This window comes from Vicia villosa, unplaced genomic scaffold (assembly GCF_029867415.1).
Source record: "Vicia villosa cultivar HV-30 ecotype Madison, WI unplaced genomic scaffold, Vvil1.0 ctg.001730F_1_1, whole genome shotgun sequence".
Taxonomy (NCBI): domain Eukaryota; kingdom Viridiplantae; phylum Streptophyta; class Magnoliopsida; order Fabales; family Fabaceae; genus Vicia; species Vicia villosa.
This window is the reverse complement of record NW_026705711.1, coordinates 111,614-131,094: the sequence shown is the minus strand read 5'-3', so window position 1 is coordinate 131,094 and position 19,481 is coordinate 111,614. Positions and strand designations below refer to the sequence as shown.

The 19,481-nt window shown below is 33.7% G+C and overlaps 1 protein-coding gene across 1 annotated transcript in view; it reads right to left on the bottom strand.

Moving 5' to 3' along the window:
• Positions 1 to 10,109, bottom strand: part of LOC131636428 (uncharacterized) — a 28,603-nt gene extending 18,494 nt beyond the window's left edge. Inside the window, exon 1 of the mRNA XM_058907039.1 lies at positions 9,656 to 10,109. Coding sequence (XP_058763022.1) covers positions 9,656 to 10,109 — 454 coding nt within the window. The remainder of the gene's footprint in view (positions 1 to 9,655) is intronic.
• Positions 10,110 to 19,481: the final 9,372 nt, after the last annotated feature.

Sequence of the window (19,481 nt, the reverse complement as noted above, 5' to 3'; positions counted from 1 at the left end):
CTCTCGTAGTCTTGACAGTGTGCCTTGAAGGTATCTCTTTCCTCTTTTATTTGAACCCAAGATTTTTGCAGCTCTTCTAGGTCAGTTGGCATATCCGGGTGTAGAATAACGTGGGGTTCGTCTCCTTCGACCTCTGGCTCAATAGTCACAGGTAGAATGGCGGGATATGGCATGATGAGTTTCTGAGCATGAGTACGGATCCATCTGAGGTAAGGTTCCATAGGGATAGAATTCCATTGCCCCAAAGTTTTGCTTTCTATTCTATAGACACTGCCCCATGCATGTATGAACCTTCGTCGGTGTCTATGAGAATCATTCTCGTAATCAAACACAATGCCACGGATAATCATGTCATGAGGACTGTTGCTCCTTGCATATCCGAATTGGCGTAGAGCCAAAGAGGGATTGTAAGTGATGCCCCCTTTGATGCCAAGGAGTGGCACATTAGGGTACTCTCCACAATGATCAATGATAGTAATGTCTCTTTGAAAGAAGTTGTTCCACCGGATATCTGAATGAGACAAAGACATAATCCTGCGAGACCATTGCATTCTTTGTTCATTTCTCAACACTGATCGGGGAAGATGAAATGTAAACCACCTAGCCAGTAGTGGTATACAGCACATAAGAGTTCCTCGTTTCTTCATGGTACAAGTGTGTAGAGAATGTAGAATGTCTCCCAGCAATGTTGGTACCCCGGGTTACGGGTTAGGAAAAGGTTGATGATGTGTACACTTATGAACTGGTCGGGATTAGGGAATAAAACCAACCCATAGATCAAAAGGGCCACAACCTCCTCAAAAGCTGGATAACTTTTGTTTTCTAGTAGTAATCGAGCCTTTTCCATTAAGAACTTAGCAAGCAAACCCTTAACTCCACTCTTTGTTTCCCAATTGGACTCGATTTCTGATTTTCGCAAATGTAAAGCAGCAGCAATGACTTCAGGTTTTGGAATCCTTTCTAAACCAGTGAAAGGTAATTGATTTCGAACAGGTAATCCAATTAGTTCAGAAAATTCTTCCAAAGTGGGTACCAACTGGTAATCAGGAAATGTAAAGCAATGATGTTCAGGGTCAAAGAACTGGAACAGGACCCGTATCATGTCTTCTTCAAATTTTGAGGTAACCAAATGGAGTAGGTGACCATGCCTTTCGGTGAATTGAACATTCCTGGGGAATTCTGATACTAAGTCTTTTAGTTCAGATGGTACCGTTGAGATGTTGATTCGGATGTAATCTCTGGTGGCGGGAGCCATTACCTGTAAATAAACAAAGGTAAACTCTTTGATCCTTGAAGTGCTTAGTGAGAAAATGATATGCTTATGATGCTTATGATGTCAAACATGTGGCACACAAAAACAAATCAAACAATAGCCTTAGGCGTAAAGGCCTGCATGGAGCTGATAGGTGATACCCTCTCCATTGAAGTTGAGTTGGTTAAAACCTGTCCTAGAATAGTATTCGGGTTCTATGATCCTTGGAGGTAACATCTCAATACGGCGCTCGAGCGGTCGATCAAAATATTCCTCGAGGATAACTAACTTCGATCAATTTCAAAGATAGCCACTTAATAGGTCATAAGTCAAGTTCAACTAAAAGGTTCTAAGACAAATTAGTGTTTAATGACATTTCGGAAGCCTAATATACTCCTTGATCGTTTTCAAGGGACATCAGTATAAACCAAAGTATCGCACTAACGATGACTACCAGATCAACCGTATCGGTACATGCCGTACAGTTTCCTTGGTCTATTGTCATATACTTAAGGTATCTCAAGATTCGGGTTAGAATCTTTCACACAAGCAAAATACCCAAACAAACCTTTGAAAAATAGAGCAATCAAGTCAAACAATTGAAAACATCGAAGTGATTTATTCTCTAAAGGTAACCCCTTTTGAAAACATTTTGTTTTTTAGAAAGTAAGTCCCCAGCAGAGTCGCCAGTTCTGTGGGCCTCCGTTTTCGGCCATACCTCTCGCGGAGAGATACGTGAACTGACTCTTTTTATTGTTTCTGCTTTCGCATTTTTGAAAATTCAGAAGGTCGCCACCGACCTTTTATTTTATCCAATTAAGGAAAGGTTTATAAAAGAAACAGAAAAAAGACCTTTAAGAAATTCTGGGTAAGGGGCTAGGTTATACAAAGGGAAGGTGTTAGCACCCTTTGTATCCATGGTTATCCATGGGCTCTTTAGTTTGCTTAGCTCACTTGTTTTCGATCACTTTTCAATTGCTTTAAAATGCTCATATGTGGTTTCAAATACCTTTGTAAATTGAATTTGTAATGATCCTTGTGCGGATGTATACAAAGTGTTTTTTATCTTTCAAAGATGTTTTTTTTGAAAAAAAGAACGTTAACTTCGTAATGATCCTTGTTTGGATATATACAAAGTATTGTCTTTTTGGAAAGTTTTATTTTGAAAAACAATAGTGTATGAGAATTTTGTTTGTTTTGATTTGAGTAAGCAAATTAGGAGGTCTACCCTGAGTTGTAAGGTCTTTATCCTATTTCCTTTAAAAATCTATCCTTTCACCGGATACAAACAAAAGGTTCGATTTTGTACTCGAAACAGTAGAATTTTGACTTTGATTTTGAAAAGAATGAGAAGGGATTACCTTAGGAGGTGCAAGTGTGATTGTGTTTGAATTCAGATATTTTATCATTTGGAGTTAGTGATCTAACGGTTCAATTTTATCTTTGACATACACGCAGTTTATATGTGCTGGAATTTAAAATGCGGAAATGTAAAATGCGGAAAGTAAATCTACGCTATTACATCGATTTGCAGGAAATGTAAACTACGCCTATTTACATAGATTTGACAACCTATACATTTATCTAGGAATTTAAATAGCAAGAAAATAAAGAAATGTTTTTGGATTTTTTATGATTTATTTTAATTATGATTAATGCATGAATAATTTAATTAAAATGAGGAAAAGGTGGAAATAAAATTTAAACCTAAAAATTAAGTTCAAAATATGTTCAAAATGTTTGCTAATTAATTTTAAAACAAAACTAATTTTTTTTGAATTTTTGAAATTGATTTGAAATTTATTAAGTTAATTAACACATAATTATGCAAATAATTACACAAATAATTAAAACTTAAAGAGAAAATTATTCAAAATATGTACAAAATTAGCTTATAATATATAAACAATATTTAATATGAAGAACAAATTTTTTATGATTTTTTGATTAGTTAAAATAATTAAAAAGCAAATATATAAATATAAACTAATTAATTATGCAAAATATTGAAATTATGAAGAAAAATAAAATATTTTTATGTTAGAAAATAAAATATTATTTTAGAAACTTAAAAATATTTTTTGGGTATTTTTTGGATTTTTGAAACTATTTTTAATTAATTTTGCAAGAAAATTAAAATAAAATAGAAAAATAAATAAGCAGTGATCAGATGTGGTGGGTTATAGAGTCTATAGCATGGACTGGCAAGGCTAGAGCGTTGGATGAGGAGATTAATGAGATCAGATGGTGGAAGGCCTGAAGGCGTGTGACACGTGATACACCTGCAGCACACTGGATTAGAAAAATTAAATTTAAAAAAGCGCGCGCGTGTGAACCAATGGGGTGAGGACACGTCTTCGTCTTCAACCTCCAGACACCACTTTTAACAGCGCTTTTATGCAAAAGCGCTGTAATTGATGAACCCTAAATCTGCAAAAATAGCGAACAGGGGTAAACGTGCATAGAAATTAGGCGCGATAGGTCCATTCAATTCGTCTTGTTCCACTGAATTCAACCATGCCCTTAATTTGTTCTAATTTTGGCTCTAACTAAAAACCCTAAATTTGAACTAGAAAACCCTAAAATGGTAGATTCGTGTGCAAGCATCCAAAACTCAATTAAACTTCCAGAAATGATCTACACATCAAACTAAGTTCAAATATATGTCTACATCTTGCTAAGCATGCGTGGATTATGAGATACAAGTTGATTTTAGTTCGAACCAATCGTGACCTGTAGTACTTGGTTCAGTGAGTTTCAAGACTTGGAAATGATTGGAATATGTTCAGTGATGCTTAAGGAAGGTGTTTGAATGCTTAGTTTGTATTGAAAATGACTTAAACTTAAAATTCGAATTTCAAGTTTCTTTGAAAAATTTAAGTGATTACAAGTGTGTTACAAGCAGTAGTTTGGCTCTAATTTTGTGCTCTTTCATTTGTGAAGTGTTATAGCCTTTATATAGGCTATGTTGTGCTTAGAATTGAAGCCAATAAGCCTTTAGTTGCCTTTGTTGAATTCTTGATTTTTTTATATTAAAACCTTTGAATTGTTGACCAAGTCTTGCTTCTCTTCAATGCTCTTGCCTTGTACCTCAATCTTCTGCAGAAAATTGAAGATTCTTGGATGACTCATGCTTAGAAACTAAGCTATCCATTATCCTTCCATTTTCTTTTTTCATTTAATCTTAAAATAAGATAAAATTAAGCCAAAAATGGATAAAAATGGTGTGGGCTTTGTCTTGGTCGTGGGAGGCCCATAATATCATGGCAAACATGTTTGAACCATGAAAACTTGGCCCCATTTGGAAAAAATACATTTTTGAGCAATGTTGGTTTTATGCATTTTCCCAAAATTTAGCCAACTTCAACAAGGTGTAAATCCCTCAATTTTTGTCATATGAAGGAGATCTTGCACTTTTTGGAAACCTCAAAGAGTCCTATAACCAATGTCTTTGGTCTCATGTCAAAATGATTTTTGATGCTCCTTGTGTGTGTAGCGGTAAAAATCAGACTCGACGCGTTTCGCGCATTCGAAGTACAACAGAGTCGCCACCGAACTTTATTTATTCCAAAAGGAAAGGGAAAATATCGATAAAACCCACGGATAAAAAGAAAACGGATAAGATGGTCATCGCAACCAAATTTTAGGTTCGGGAGTCGGTTAAGCAAGGGGAAGGTGTTAGCACCCCTCACTTCCATCGTACTCGATGGGACCCATTTAGTTAGTTTAGTGTTTGAGTGTTAGCGTAATGTTTGTGTTCTTTAGCTTAGTTAATTGATAAAAGATAAAAGAAATGTTTTTTGGGGTTTTCTATTATTGTGAAGAAAAAGAAAAGGTTTTTTATTATTATGCTCGCCAAGACGTTTGTATCTTGTGCCTACGTATTCCCTAGTGCAATGGGAAAGTCAGAGCAATCGTAGTTCGGACTAGGAACCACGAAATGTTTGTTGGTTGTTTTTAGCGAGAGGTACTCGATCGCTTTCAAATGGAAATACTATGCGCACATGGATATGATATCACTACAAGAATGGATAACTAAATCAAGATAATACATGATTTTGGCCATCATCGCATTCGAGTGGAAGATGTTCGATCTTCACATGTGGAAGTATGTTCGTATTGAAAATTGGATAAGTGTCTCGTTTATGAAAAGAGTTTTAAAAGCCCTAAGGCAAAAAGGTTGAATTAAAATGAAGTTGTGTTTTTAAAGGGATGTTTTTGCGGACGTTTAGCAAAGGATTGAGCATAGGTGTGCACCTAGCGCGTCTTTACCCAAGGTATTGAACATGAGCTAGCCCCATTGTCACTTGTTGTCCTTATTCAAAAGATCGAGGTATTCAAGAGGTGTGCACTTCTTGTCACATGATCTTTCGGTTTGATTATGCTATTTTGATTCGAGAGATCAAGGTATTCAAGAGGTGTGCACTTCTTGTCACAAGATCTTTCGGTTTGATTAATGTGTTTTTTTGATTCAAAGGATCAAGGTATTCAAGAGGTGTTCACCCCTTGTCACAGGATCACTTTGATTTAATTAATTTTTTAAGAAAAAGTTTGATTCAAAGGATCGAAGGTATTCAAGAGGTGTGCACTTCTTGTCACTTGATCACTTTGATTTTATTAAGGTGTTTTGATTCAAAGGATCAAGGTATTCAAGAGGTGTTCACTTCTTGTCACTTGATCACTTTGATTTTATTAATGAAAGGTTTAAAAAAGGTGTTAATCCAAAAGAATCGGGGTATTCAAGAGGTGTACACTTCTTGTCACTCGTTCTTTCGGTTTGATTAAAGGATTTTTGTAAAGAAAACTCGACGTTGGATCGAGAAATTATTGAGACGACTTGGCGTTGGACCAAGATTTATTTGTTCTTGAATTGAGATAGTTATCTGATTTTTGGTATTTTTAAATAATAAAAGAGAAAATAAAAGTCTAATTAAAACATTTTTATTATATTTATAATAAGAAAATAAAATCTAAATTAGAAAACATATTTTTTGTATTTTTAAACTATATTTATAAACAATTAATAATAAAAACTAAACAAGTGACAAGCAATGGATTCCAAAGAAAGCAAAATGGGGGTGTGCTGGATGTAAAAGGAAGTTGGAGCCCAGGATGTTAGAAAAACTTTAAAAAAAAAAATTAAAAAAAAAAAAACAAAAGAAGCTCTGGGCCGGGTCGGGTCAAACCCGGATCCGCCCTTTCTTTACTGAACAAGGAGTGGGTTCAAAAAACCCTAACATCACCAAAAAGAGGCAACGCCTCTGATGCATCTCTCCCTCACGTTTTTTCTCTGTAAACGGAAACAACAAAAATGTAAGACAATCTCCCTCGTTCCTCTCTCGTTCTCGATTCCGACTCTCTCTCATGGTTCAACTCTCAATCGCTATCTCTCTCAATTCTCACGATGAAACAAAAAAACCCTAAACTAAGTGAGGGACCGCCCCTCTCTTTCAACGTAGCCTCTTTCTCTTTTTTCGCTAAATCCGCCATTTCCTCTGCAGAAGAGAAAACGCATCCTTCATACTCTCACTGTCTCTCACGCTCAAAGTCTCTCGGTCACTCTCTCGCTGTCAACTCTCTCTCTCTCTCGCGGTTCTCTAATCTCTCACGGTGAACAAAAGACAAAGACAACTCTCACCTCTCTCATGAATCTCTCGGCTCATTCATCTCTCAGTTCGCAAAACAAATGTTCAAAGCATAAGAACATGAACAAAGTAACAGCAATGAAAAGGAAAACACATTCAAGACAAAGAGGAATCAACAACAATCATCTGAACAAGCAATGCATCACGACAAATTGCAATAGAAAATGAACCGAGTTACCCACTCGTACGTTAACGAGGTGAAGATCTACGCCTGTCCGATTTCTTCGCTTCTGACTTCACTTCTATTCCGCTCTGATGAAGAATCTGCGAGTTTGTTGACGTGCTGTTGATTGTTGTATGGATCTGTTGTTGGTGATGATGGAAGTTGAGGTGCGGTTAGAAAGGGTTTAGCAGAGGTTTTGAGAGGTAGATGGTGAGGTTTTCTGAGTTTTTGTTCTGTGTGTATGGAGAGTTTAAATGGAGGTGGGTTGTGATTTGGTTTCAATGAGCTGGAAGGTTTGAGTATGGGATTTGAATGGTGGAGTTTAAGAATTCGGGAGGAAGCTTATTGTGGATTTTCAAGCAGAGTTTTTGTCGTCTCTTTTTCCTTTTTTTCTCCCCCCTTTTTTTTGCTGTTGCGAGCTTGTTTTATAGATGGATGAATGGTGAGAAATGGGGGGAAAATGGAATCAAATTTGAACATTTTTTGAGCTCTGACTTTGTTCTTTTTGTGTGCAGAATTTGTGTAGAGCATTTTGGTGATTGTTTTGGTTTGTATAGGCAGCAAGATGGAGCAGATTGTTGGACAGTTGTGTTTGGCATGGTTGGGACAGAGTATAGCAGGATGTGGGATAGAGAAACATGAAGGAGATCCCTTTTTTTTGTATTATATATTTTGTGTATATTTGACAAAAAGGATGAATAATAATAATAATAATAATAATAATAATAATAATAGATAATAATAATACTAATAATAATAATGATAAAAAAAGATGTTAAGAAAAGAAATAACAATAAAAGTAAATTTAAACTAAAAAAACATAATTTAAATCTAGACTAAAAATAAAAATAGTATAAAGCTAAAAATAATCTAAATTAAACCTAAACTTAAAAATAAAAATTAAATTTAATCTAAACTATTAAAAGGCTAATTTTTATTGACTTTAATAAAAGTCTGATTTTTTTTTAATATGCAACGATGCAGTGTATGAACAATGAATACAAATGAAATGCGACAGGTCAAAAATAAATGAAAATGCGTGGGTCAAAAATTGGGGTGCGACAGTGTGTCCTTTTGAAAAAAGTGTCTTTTTGTTGACTTTGAAAATGACCTATAATGTCTTTGTTCATATTTTTCAAATGGTGAATGTAATGACCATGGGATCAATTGCATTTGAAATATAATTGAATTTCCTTCAAAATGAGCTTTGGTTTGAATTTTTTGGATGAAGGATGAGAGAGTTATGGCCAGTCAAAGTTCAGTTGACTTTTTAGGAGAAAACCCTAATTTTGAATCTTAGGGTTTTGTTGATTTTTTATCTTTCCTTGATGAATTATGATCATCCAATGATCAAATGATGAATCTTTTGACAAAATATGGATGTTGACAAAAAATTTCATTTTTGACTGTCAACTGACTCTTCAGGTATTAATGTAGCAGTTAGAGTGAAAAATCAACAGTCAAAGTTAATTTTCTTTTTGTTGTTTTTTGTTTTATGTGAAAAATTAAAGTTTATTTACATGACTTGTTAAAAACACAGACATAATAAATAACTAATATTTACTGTACGCGAGCAAAATTACCGATAACAACCCTGAAAATCATTTAATGCACAGAAAAATGAATATTTGACTGGCATAAAACACACAAAATATTATCTGAATAATTAAGCAACATTATGACAAATAGTACAATATTTAATACTGATAGTACAAATATTACATACTATATTGAACAGTACGACGAATAAACGGTACATTTAAGAAATAAGAAATACGGTAAATTTTAAGAATGACGATTAATAACCCATGCTACAAATAATAACATGTAGATGATTGGGAGTGCAAGCATCCCAGGTCCACAGTGTTCCGGGCTATGTAGACAGAAAAAAGACATGATCACCGTAGCAATGGTGATGACCATAAGAAAACACGTTTCCCACCACTTCGCCATTTTGTCGGGGAAGAAGAAAGGATGGATATGAAGTAGAAATTTGAGAGATGAGTTAGAATTTTATGTGAGATTTTTATGGAAAAATGAGAGGTATTTATAGAATGGAAAGAAGGATAGAGACGTTGGGGAATGAAGTGATTCCGTACAAAAGGAAAATTTGAGTGGAAGTAAGATTTGAAAGAAAGTGTATGATAGTGTTGGGAAAAAGAGAGATGTATAGAATAAAGTTAGGATTTGATTTTTTGAAAAAGAGATTTGAAAAGATTTTGAAAATAATGGAATATAGTACAAAAATTAATGGGAAACAAAAGATAATAATAATCTACTTGTTACCAGTACAGTCTGAGTTTCCTGATTCTGCGCCTGCAAAAGATTTAACTCTGTACCAATTGTGTCAGTATTATTTATCTGTAAATAAATAAATAGCATGTGTGAAGTAATAAACAGTATTTGGCGTTTGCGTAAGAATAAATTCAACTGCAAGCCAAAATACTGTATAAGAAAAATTCTAAAAACTAAGTATTTCACATGTCAGGATATTTATTGAAATAAAAATCCATGATTATATGAGACTCTAAATTTTTAGATTGGAGTTTTCTTGAAAAAAGATGCGGGCAAATTTTGGGGTATAACACCTGGTACCTCTAGGAACTACGGGTAAAATTTGTCTAAAATCGCCACCAAATACCACAACCTTTCCTCCAAAAATTATCTTAGAAGCAACTTTGTCATCATCCATTATATCTTTCAAAGATTTGTCAAGAGCTTCGAAACAAAATTTGTTTGCCATAGGAGCCTCATCCCAAATTATCAAATTTGTAACTTTCAACAACCCAGCTAGATCTGTTTTTTTTTCAATGTTGCAAATTGATGATTCTAGGCATGGTACTGGAATCTTGAATCTGGAATGTGTTGTTTTCCCTCCAGGTAAAAGAAGGCTTGCAATTCCCCTTGAAGCAAAATTTAAAACAATGTCACGATTAGAATGTAGAACTGCTGAAAGTGTGTTCCACATGAATGACTTTCCAGTTCCACCATAATCGTATAAAAAAAGATACCTCCTTTTTTTCTTCCACGACGTGCATGATTTCGTCATAAATTTGGTGTTCTTCATCTAGCAAATAATGGAAACAAAACAATAGTAACGATTAGCAAAATATTTGTCATTTGTGATGGGAAACTGTTTAATAAAAAGAGAAATAAAAAATTTAGATACCATATTATCAGCCAAATATCATTTACATTATTGTATCATAAGCTCAATTTAGATAAGTGGCAGTAACACTAAAACATAGCAAAATTCAGTGGGAACATTGACTGCGACTAATTATATCAGTGGCAGCCCCAATATGTATTTGAAGCATACTGGCAGCAACAATCTTAGCGGCCCAATGTATTTCAACAACAATATATATATATATATATATATATGTGTGTGTGTGTGTGTGTGTGTGTGTGTGTTTCATGCATAATATTTATATCAGTGGCAGCAACCCTATTTATAATAAGTGGTAGCAACAATTATTAGTTATTGCAAAATTGAATGGTACAACAAAGAACAACATGAGTGGGAATATCAGTAGTTCTTTTTTATACATATGAGTGTTATAGTATCGTTCATAATGGCTAAAGAAACTTATCATTAATTGAAACATTGAATCAACTAATTCTTTTTGAGCTGAAATCTTCTAGTTCAGTTACTGTTCATAGAAATAAAAGATATTAATAAGTTTTGTAGATATAATACCTTTTAAAGCTTGAAACATTGAATCAAATAATTCTTTTTGAGCTGAAATATCATATTGTCGTTCATCATAAATCAGTCTATTTCCAAGAAAATCCAGTACAAAATTATCCGGATACGGCATAGGCTTAAACTCATTCAAGATCCTTTTGTTCTTTTTAAGATGTTTCTCAAATTCAATCAATGTGAGTTCTTTGATTTCTTCATCAGATAGGGATAACTCTACAATAAAAGCGAAATACTATTATGACATACCGCCACAAATGTTTTACATCAATACTAAATATTAGGAATAAAAAATGTGTTCGAGTAACATTTAATAGTGCCTGGATTTTTCGATAATAATCTTTGTTCATATAGAATTCCATCTGATAAGTATCTCCATGTGTTACGCCAAACATGTTCCAGTCGATTTATTGAAGCTGATAACAACATGGTAACAAAAAGTTTGCGCAAAAATACACTAGAACCCCAATTGTAAGCCTCCTTGATTGCCTCAATGAACTCTCTATCATCTTGTAGAAACCCCATTGCAAAGCATAACTCTCGAAAAGTTGAATTCTTAAAACCCTCAACTGTTTTGAGATCATCATAACTTGTAGGCCCTTTCTTCACATTCCACAACATCTGCATATAATATAATTCTCCGGTTGATGGAGGGACCCAAATGAAGCGACCAATTGTGTAACCTCTTTTCTAGGTTTCCAACATCTTTTCTTTTTGTCATAAACAAACTTTGACACAAATTGACCATATGTCAATAGTTTGGCCTCATCATAGTCTCTATTTTCCATAAACCAAGAAGTAAACATGGATTCTGTTACACTTTCCTTAAGAAGTACATTTCCAATTTGTTCAAAATCTTTGTAGTAGACCGAGTTCTCTCCTTCCATGTGAAAAAACAATCTCTCAACAGTCGGTTTCCTTCCATGAATAGAATAGAAAAATATTCTCCAACATGCTTCACTTGGTGATACATATCTGCAATCAAGGTATTGTTTGATTTCGTCAATATTTCTGTCACCACCAGTTGCATTTGGAATAATAACTGTCAATATTTTATCGGAACCCTTGTTGATGTACTTGAATAGATACTCTATTGAAGTACTTTGATTGCACCACTCCATGTTAGTGTGTGCTTCATACTTCATTAGCAAATGTGGGTTGTGGGGCACAACATGACCGCTATGAAGCATGATTCCATTCTTCTCAATGATATGGCTGTTATCTCTCCTTCTATAAACCAGATAACCTTCTTGATCAACTATTGTTATATCTTGGAACTTCTTTGGAAAATACTTGGTACACCTTCCCTCTTTCATGCATGGACATTTTGGGTTTACCATCCCACAAGGCCCATGTACCATGTGATTCTTCACAAGACTATACAACTTTGACTATTTCAAGGGATCAGGAACCCCTGCAGATATAATTTTGTCAATGTCTTCAGGTGTTGGATATTTGTTGGAAGGATGCAAGAAAATTAGAATGTGTGCATGTGGTAAACCTCTCTTTTGAATATCTATGGTGTACATGTCTGCATTGAAAAGCATAAGTTAAAAGAACTGTAATGTAAAAAACAGGTCAAAACCGTTAGTAAGATAAGTAGTAAATACTTACAAGCAAGAACTTTGCCTAAGCATCCTTTCTTTGTTACGTCAGCTAATAGGCTATCAAATTTCATCTTAAAAACTCTAGTAATGATATATGGTCTATCTTGTGGCTTAAGATTTAGAGGATGTAAATCTCTTTGAATTTCTGGCCAATTTGGGTTGCAAGTGAATGTAATGAAAAGGTCTGGAAAGCCGACTTTACTACAAATTGTCATGCCATCATAGTACAATTGATCCATAAATCTCCGACTTCCAACATAAGATGATGGTAAGATAACTCATTTTCCCGTGCTTGACCCTTGTGTTTGGTTTGGGTCTCCTTCTTTAGTAAGACTTCGATACTTTGACACTCGAAGGTTGGATTGATTGTTACGTAAACATTTTAATCTCTCTTCCTCTAGCATGGTGAAATCGTCAACCAAAAATTGTTGGAACAATCTCCTCGATGATAAAAGAGTTTTACCTTCTTCACATCTGGTTTGGATACGAAATGCCAACCACTCTCTAATAGTAAGTCTGTTTCTTGGATTATCATCAAAAATATCGAGATCTCGGTGAGCCACATTCGGTCGATAACCATCTTCTCCATATGGAAAAATCAAAGGATATTGGTAAGCCAAATAGCTTGCATGAAATTCATTAATATGTTTAAGTGACCCACCTTGTCTCTGCATAATAATGTCCCTTTCTTCAACTGTGTCAACATCACCAACTATTAAAGCAGTCACCTCAGAAACTGTAGGTTGGTTGTATATTCTCCCATCTATAGATCTATTTGCAATAAGTTTGAGTTTCAAATTGTGGACATTGTCTTGATTAAGTCTCTGTCTAGCCATGCGGAAGCTCTTTGCATGTGTGTTATGTTTGTATAACATTTTTGATAGACTTTGAACGATTTTTGGATCAATTTTAATTTTGTCCCTAAATTGATAAAAATAAGTTAGTATATGAACAGTTTAACAAAATAAATATTGGAAGGCATCAAAAATATATATCATACCGAAGCCCTTCCATTCTATTAGCGATTTCATTTTCCGTGTCATATATGTAAAGTTGTGAAAACTTGGGTGATTGTCCTTTAGGTGGCAACAAACTCCCAATCCGATGGCAAGGTTATCCTTGGATTCGTATTGTAGGAGGACCACGACCATTATTTAATTTGTTGTCCAATTTAGCGTCGGGTGAAGTGAAAGCAAACATCATGTTGTATGTCCTTAGTTGTGATTGAAAATTCTTGCTATCGTTGGCTTCATAATTAAATAGTAAATGTGATAATAGTCTAGGAGGTTTTTTCAAGAAAGATAGCTCAACTTTGCCATTACCACAACATATTTGATATTTGGGATTTGCTGAATGTCTATGTTTGTCCATCCTCTCTTGATACCACATTAGCGCATTACAATGTATGCACTCAATCATTGCATCACCCAAATCGTAATAGGCTAGACAAGAATGAATTATATGTTAGTAATGTATAAATCATGTAAAGCTTCACCAATGATATGGTAGGTAACATGTGTACCTTGAATATCAGTAGAGTTATGGGGAGCAGCGGAAAATGGTGTGTCACTATCGTCATTTTCAAAGCTTGAGTCGTCATCCGATTCATGTGTTGTTTAAAAAAGAAGGTTGTCAACAATGTTACCAATCATGAAATGAAAGTACTAATGATTGAATGATATTAAAAAGAATATTGTCAACAATGTAACCAAAATATTTCCTGATATGTAAACATGGATTGATCAGTGAAAGTGTTCAACCATTTTCCCGTGAAGCATTTGTGTCAACATACCTAAGAACGGGTTGTAGTCTGAATCTTCATCATCATCGTAACTTTCAAAATCCAAGTTAGTTGCAGGTGTAAACACGGGGCATGTTGTCACTGTTCTGGTAGTATTTGTTGTTGGGTTGACCTCACTAATCTGGGAAACGTCTCTAACAGACCTGTCAAATACATTTAGCAGAAGTTAGTCATCCACAAAGAAATGCATAGTTGAAAGTGATTGAATCTTTAGAAAACCTATTTCCGTACGTAGGAAAAATAGGAGGTTGGTGTGAATTTGTAGTTCGGGGTGGTATTATATTTGTCTAGTCATTCCTAGTAAGGTTTTAAGCTCGATCAGGCACTCCAAGATTCTTTTTTGGACGACCCCTGCTTCGTTTCAGACTTTGTGGTGGATCATGTTCCCATTGGAAAATTGAACAACTGTTAAAAGAAGGATTAGTGAAGTATGCAGTATCTATGTAGCTTGGCTCTTTTAGCTGAATGTTTTCTCCGAAAAAGTTGTTCGTCAGTGACAGCATGTTGTGTAAACATCCTATAAGTAAGTGACAACCATGGTTAAAAAGTATGAACGGTAAGCATCGATATACCTATACAATGGTATAGATGTCTGAAGCAGTCAATTTTGCAGAAAATGAAGAAACTTAAGTATGATTTATCTAAATTGGTGTTGCCACTGTTATCACATGTTGCGTATAAAAAGTGCCAATGATATAGTTACTGCGATATATATAAATGCTTCCTATGATACAACAAAGTGGACTAAATTAGCATTGAAATACATTGTTGCTTCCACTGGCATAAAGCTTATTGGCATTAAATATTCCCAATAAATTCAACTTATATTTCAATGATTATGATACTGATCTAAATATTGCTTATGGCTCAACAATGTGAACTAAATAATGGCTAAACTATGATATCAACATTTCTTAATTCTTGTTTTCATTAAAAAAATTCATATCAAGTATGACAAATTTTGGGTCGACATTAATGTGAATGTGTCAAGATATCTCTGCTATAACGGGTTGACATTAATGAGACAAATACTACATCTTGAGATTGCACAGAACAAACTACATTAAATGTCAAGCAACTTCTAAAGACTAATATTGAATAAGTCCTAACATTTGTAATTAAATATCACTAATTGATATTATTCCATGACATCTTTCAATATATGGGTCTATTGGTATTCTAGATTTTTCCATGACAACTTAAACATATTAACTTAAACATTGTAACTAATAGTGTGAGGCAACAACACAATTATAAATTCCTTGATGTATACATAATATGTCTTAATGGTATTAGACTATTAAAATACAATATGGAGTAACTCCTTTTATTGGATGGAGAGACATTGTCACCCATTTATCAAATACTTCAACAAAGACCTGTAAGCAAAACCGAATATATCATCAATAGAATTTATAGATAGAAGGGTAGCAACAACATAAACAATTTCAATGATGCTAGATATTAGATGACTATTGAAATCTAATATATGTTATACAAAGGATCATTCAGTATGGATGAACTTCTCTTAGTTTAAGGAAACTTCATGTCTCATTGAGGTTGACTATATTTTTTGACAGAAAGCGTTAAAGTCAAAGTTGAAGCCTTAAATATTCTGTTCACTTTTAATATACTTTTTAAAATGGAGCATTTATTTTAAATGAAATATTATATAGTAAATTAAAGGGTGTCACTTTCATGTCCTTGTAATTGAATTGAATTGCCAATGGAACTTTGAGATGGAACTATCTTGACAACTGAAAATAATACCAGACCATTAATTATTTAGCAGTACAAGATTTCTCAATCTGGTGATATATAGCATGTACAACCGAAAAACTTATATGTATGATACATTACCATGTTTAATTAATATTAAAGTACACTTGAGTTGCTGATGAAAGTGACAATACATGCAGTAACCTTTCAAGGAGCAGGTATTTGTGTTAAGGTATTGTAAACTTAGAAGCATATTTTTTGACACAGCATAGGAAAAAGACAAAACCGTACATGTAAAAGCCATAAGCCCAACTGTTTGATATTGTCACATCCATAAGGATCTATAAAATGTTATCCTACTTCCCCTGAGAACCGGCTGAATTATGTAGTATGTTCAACAGTCAATAGCAAGCTGTCTTTGCACATAGTACGAAAGTTCTGCATAAACTTGATTAATAAAAGTTGTAGGAAAAGTTATGGTTATAGAAAAAGAAATGGAACTGCATAAAAGTACGGCAGGCTCTGCAGAAACTTGAGTAAGCTGTCAATAACAAAATTTGTAGAAAAAGTAATGGCTATAAAGCAGTCTAAACAACATTTGAAAATCTATGTTGGTACCATTGTCAATTTTGTGAGATATTTTCCTGTTGTGAAAAAAGAAGAAATTGTTGACAAAGTTTATTGTTCTAAATTAGAATAAATCACAATGCTTTGATTCTATAAGCTATATACTAGTGAGTAACCACTAACACCCCCTAGTATCACTAATTTATATACACAGTCACAACAAAGACATTCAAGAAAATAATATCCCTAATGATAAACATTCAATATAATTTTATCATAGCCACTTATGAAACACCATTCAAATTTAATACATTCTAGATAAGAGCATTCAATTCAAGATAATTTATAAAAATTACATACAATGAGACTTCATGTAATTTATAAAAACTCATGTCATATATAGAACATATGCAGCCCCATATAATTTGTAAAAACTCAATGTTTCAAATGCAATACTTTCACTATGTATTCCATTTAATTAGAAAGATAAATCTAACACTATGTATTATCGTACATCATGTAGACAAATTATCTCTCCAATTGATTGGACATCTTTAGTAAATGAGAAAGCCCTTTCTTCAAAAGTAGCTTGAGAACCAGAATGTAGGGACAGTGCTTGTGAAACGCAGGGATTTGTGTTCTCGGCATCAAATCTGAAATTGTACGAATTCAAGGATAGTCATTTTTAAAATGCAGAATAAAATAATCTGCTTGATTTGGAAAGAATAGAATTCAGAATTGCATACTTAGCCTTAAAATCAACTACTTGGGGATGGTCAATGTTGAGTAGTAGTTTGGAACCGTTTCAAGCGTTTGAAAGATTAAGCTTCCCTGTGGCTGAAAGCATGAAAAGAGTTTACTTCAAGTGAAGCGTGTAAAGGACAAGGAATGAATGTAACATAGAATCTATGAAGGAATGAACTTGAACTTTGGCGACACCAAGCATGAGTAAGTATGACAACCGGTGGACCGTTGTCTTTAGTAAAAGCCATAAGTTGGTTGGCATACGTCTCTCAAAGGGTGAGATCAATCTCAGCTCCACTAACAAAATAAAAAACAACGAAATAGTATGAAGCAATGAAGCATATAGTAGTTAGATGTGAAGTTGTAACGTGACATACCACTCATCGGCTAAAATTATGTTCACGCACGATTTTTTCCCAGCACCTCCAACTTGGGTCCTAACAACTTGTTGCAGGACACCAATAATACCTGCATAAAAAAATAAAGTTTTGTCAACATTTAGAGGATAACTTGTATCGATAGTGCAAAAAGACTTGTAGTAATTTATACCGTATAAGCGATCAACATCGAAATCTCCATTCAAGAATTCTGCAAAGGGCTTGAATTTGAATTTGTGCATTGGAATTTCAGGCATATCAATACAGGTTATTGCAGTGGTACCATTAAAAATAAACTTCATCTTATTGTCATAAACTTTTAACGGCAGGTCATTGATCTGAGGTTCTCCGTTATAAACCATATATGTCTGATGTTCTAGCAAGTTTTTTTCCACATATCAAGTTCACGGTTGCGGGTTATGACATGAATCTGATTCTCCTAGTGAAACAACAACGATATGTATGAGTAAGTGATAAATTCAAATTCATATGAAAATTTGGATAACACAATAATAAAAACCTTGGCATCTTGTAAAATTGCTTCTACATGTTGGTTTCCATTTTGTTCTTGGACTATCCAAAGGTCGATAACACGGGCCGCAATTTTCCATACATTGACATCAGGCTTCAAGTCAGTGATAAAAAGTGGTGCTCTTGACATGATGTCCAGCTGGTCTGAAATCAAGATGATGAAAACCTTATTAACGAAACCACGAACTTCATAAAACCAAACCAGATATCAGATAAAAAATAGAATAGCACAAAACAAAAGAAAAAATTAACAACAATGTTTAATGTGACTTTATATAGGAAAAAAATGAAAAAGCAATTGGCTAAATAAGTATATTAAAAATGTATATAAAAAGCAGTAGGCTCTAGAAAATATGATATGTAAATGTTTATGGTTTGATATCAAGTTAATGAAAACAAAAAATGAAGCTTAAAAATAGACGCCAAGAAAGTGCAGATCAAAGAAAATCATAAAACCAAAAGCTAGAATCATGAAACACGCATTAAACACACTAAAATGGAAACCGAAAAGTCTGGAAAAAACAAACAGTATATATACACACAACTTATAACGTAGGAAAAGCGAAAAAGATGGTGTTCATCAATATATAAATAATCAAATGTAAAAGACGCAAAAGAGAATCAATATACACAAAATCGATACAACATAGAAATCAGAACTTGAATGAAGATATGTTGCTCTGCACATGAATGAAGCAAAATGTTGGTGTTCAGTTAAAGCAAAAATGAAACTTGAAGAACAACCAACATTTAGCAGAACAACCAAGTTTCTGCAGATGAGGAAGTCACTGCCATTAACAACAGCGGAAAACTAAAAAATATGACGAGAGGGAAGACATTCACCGTGAAAAGCACCGAAGGAAAAAGAATGATATGAGACTGAAATATTCCTAGTGAGAAATGGAAATGAGAGTGAGAAGTAAAGTGAAATGAGAGAGAGGAGTATTTGGAAGTGTTTGATATTTGGGTTGTTCCCGGGTAAAACCAATATCTTTCAGATTTTGGGTTGTTCTGAAATAAAATGAAAAAGGTTGGCCACTTGTCACATTAATTAATTCTTATTGGCCAATGAATATCTATTTAGTCAATTACAAGTATGGGCAAAGTTTAGTGCAAATTAAAAAGTAAGACAAGGGTAAATTAGGGAGTTTGGATTTAGTTTCCAAGTTTAGTTAGGTAGTTGATTGTTTAATTTATGAAAATTTTAAACTTTTATCTAATACAAGTTTTAAGAGTTTTTATTTTTAATCATATTATTCATTGTTGTTTATGTTTCCTCTTCTATATATATATATATACATATATATATATATATATATATATATATATATATATATATATATATATATATATATATATATATATATATTAC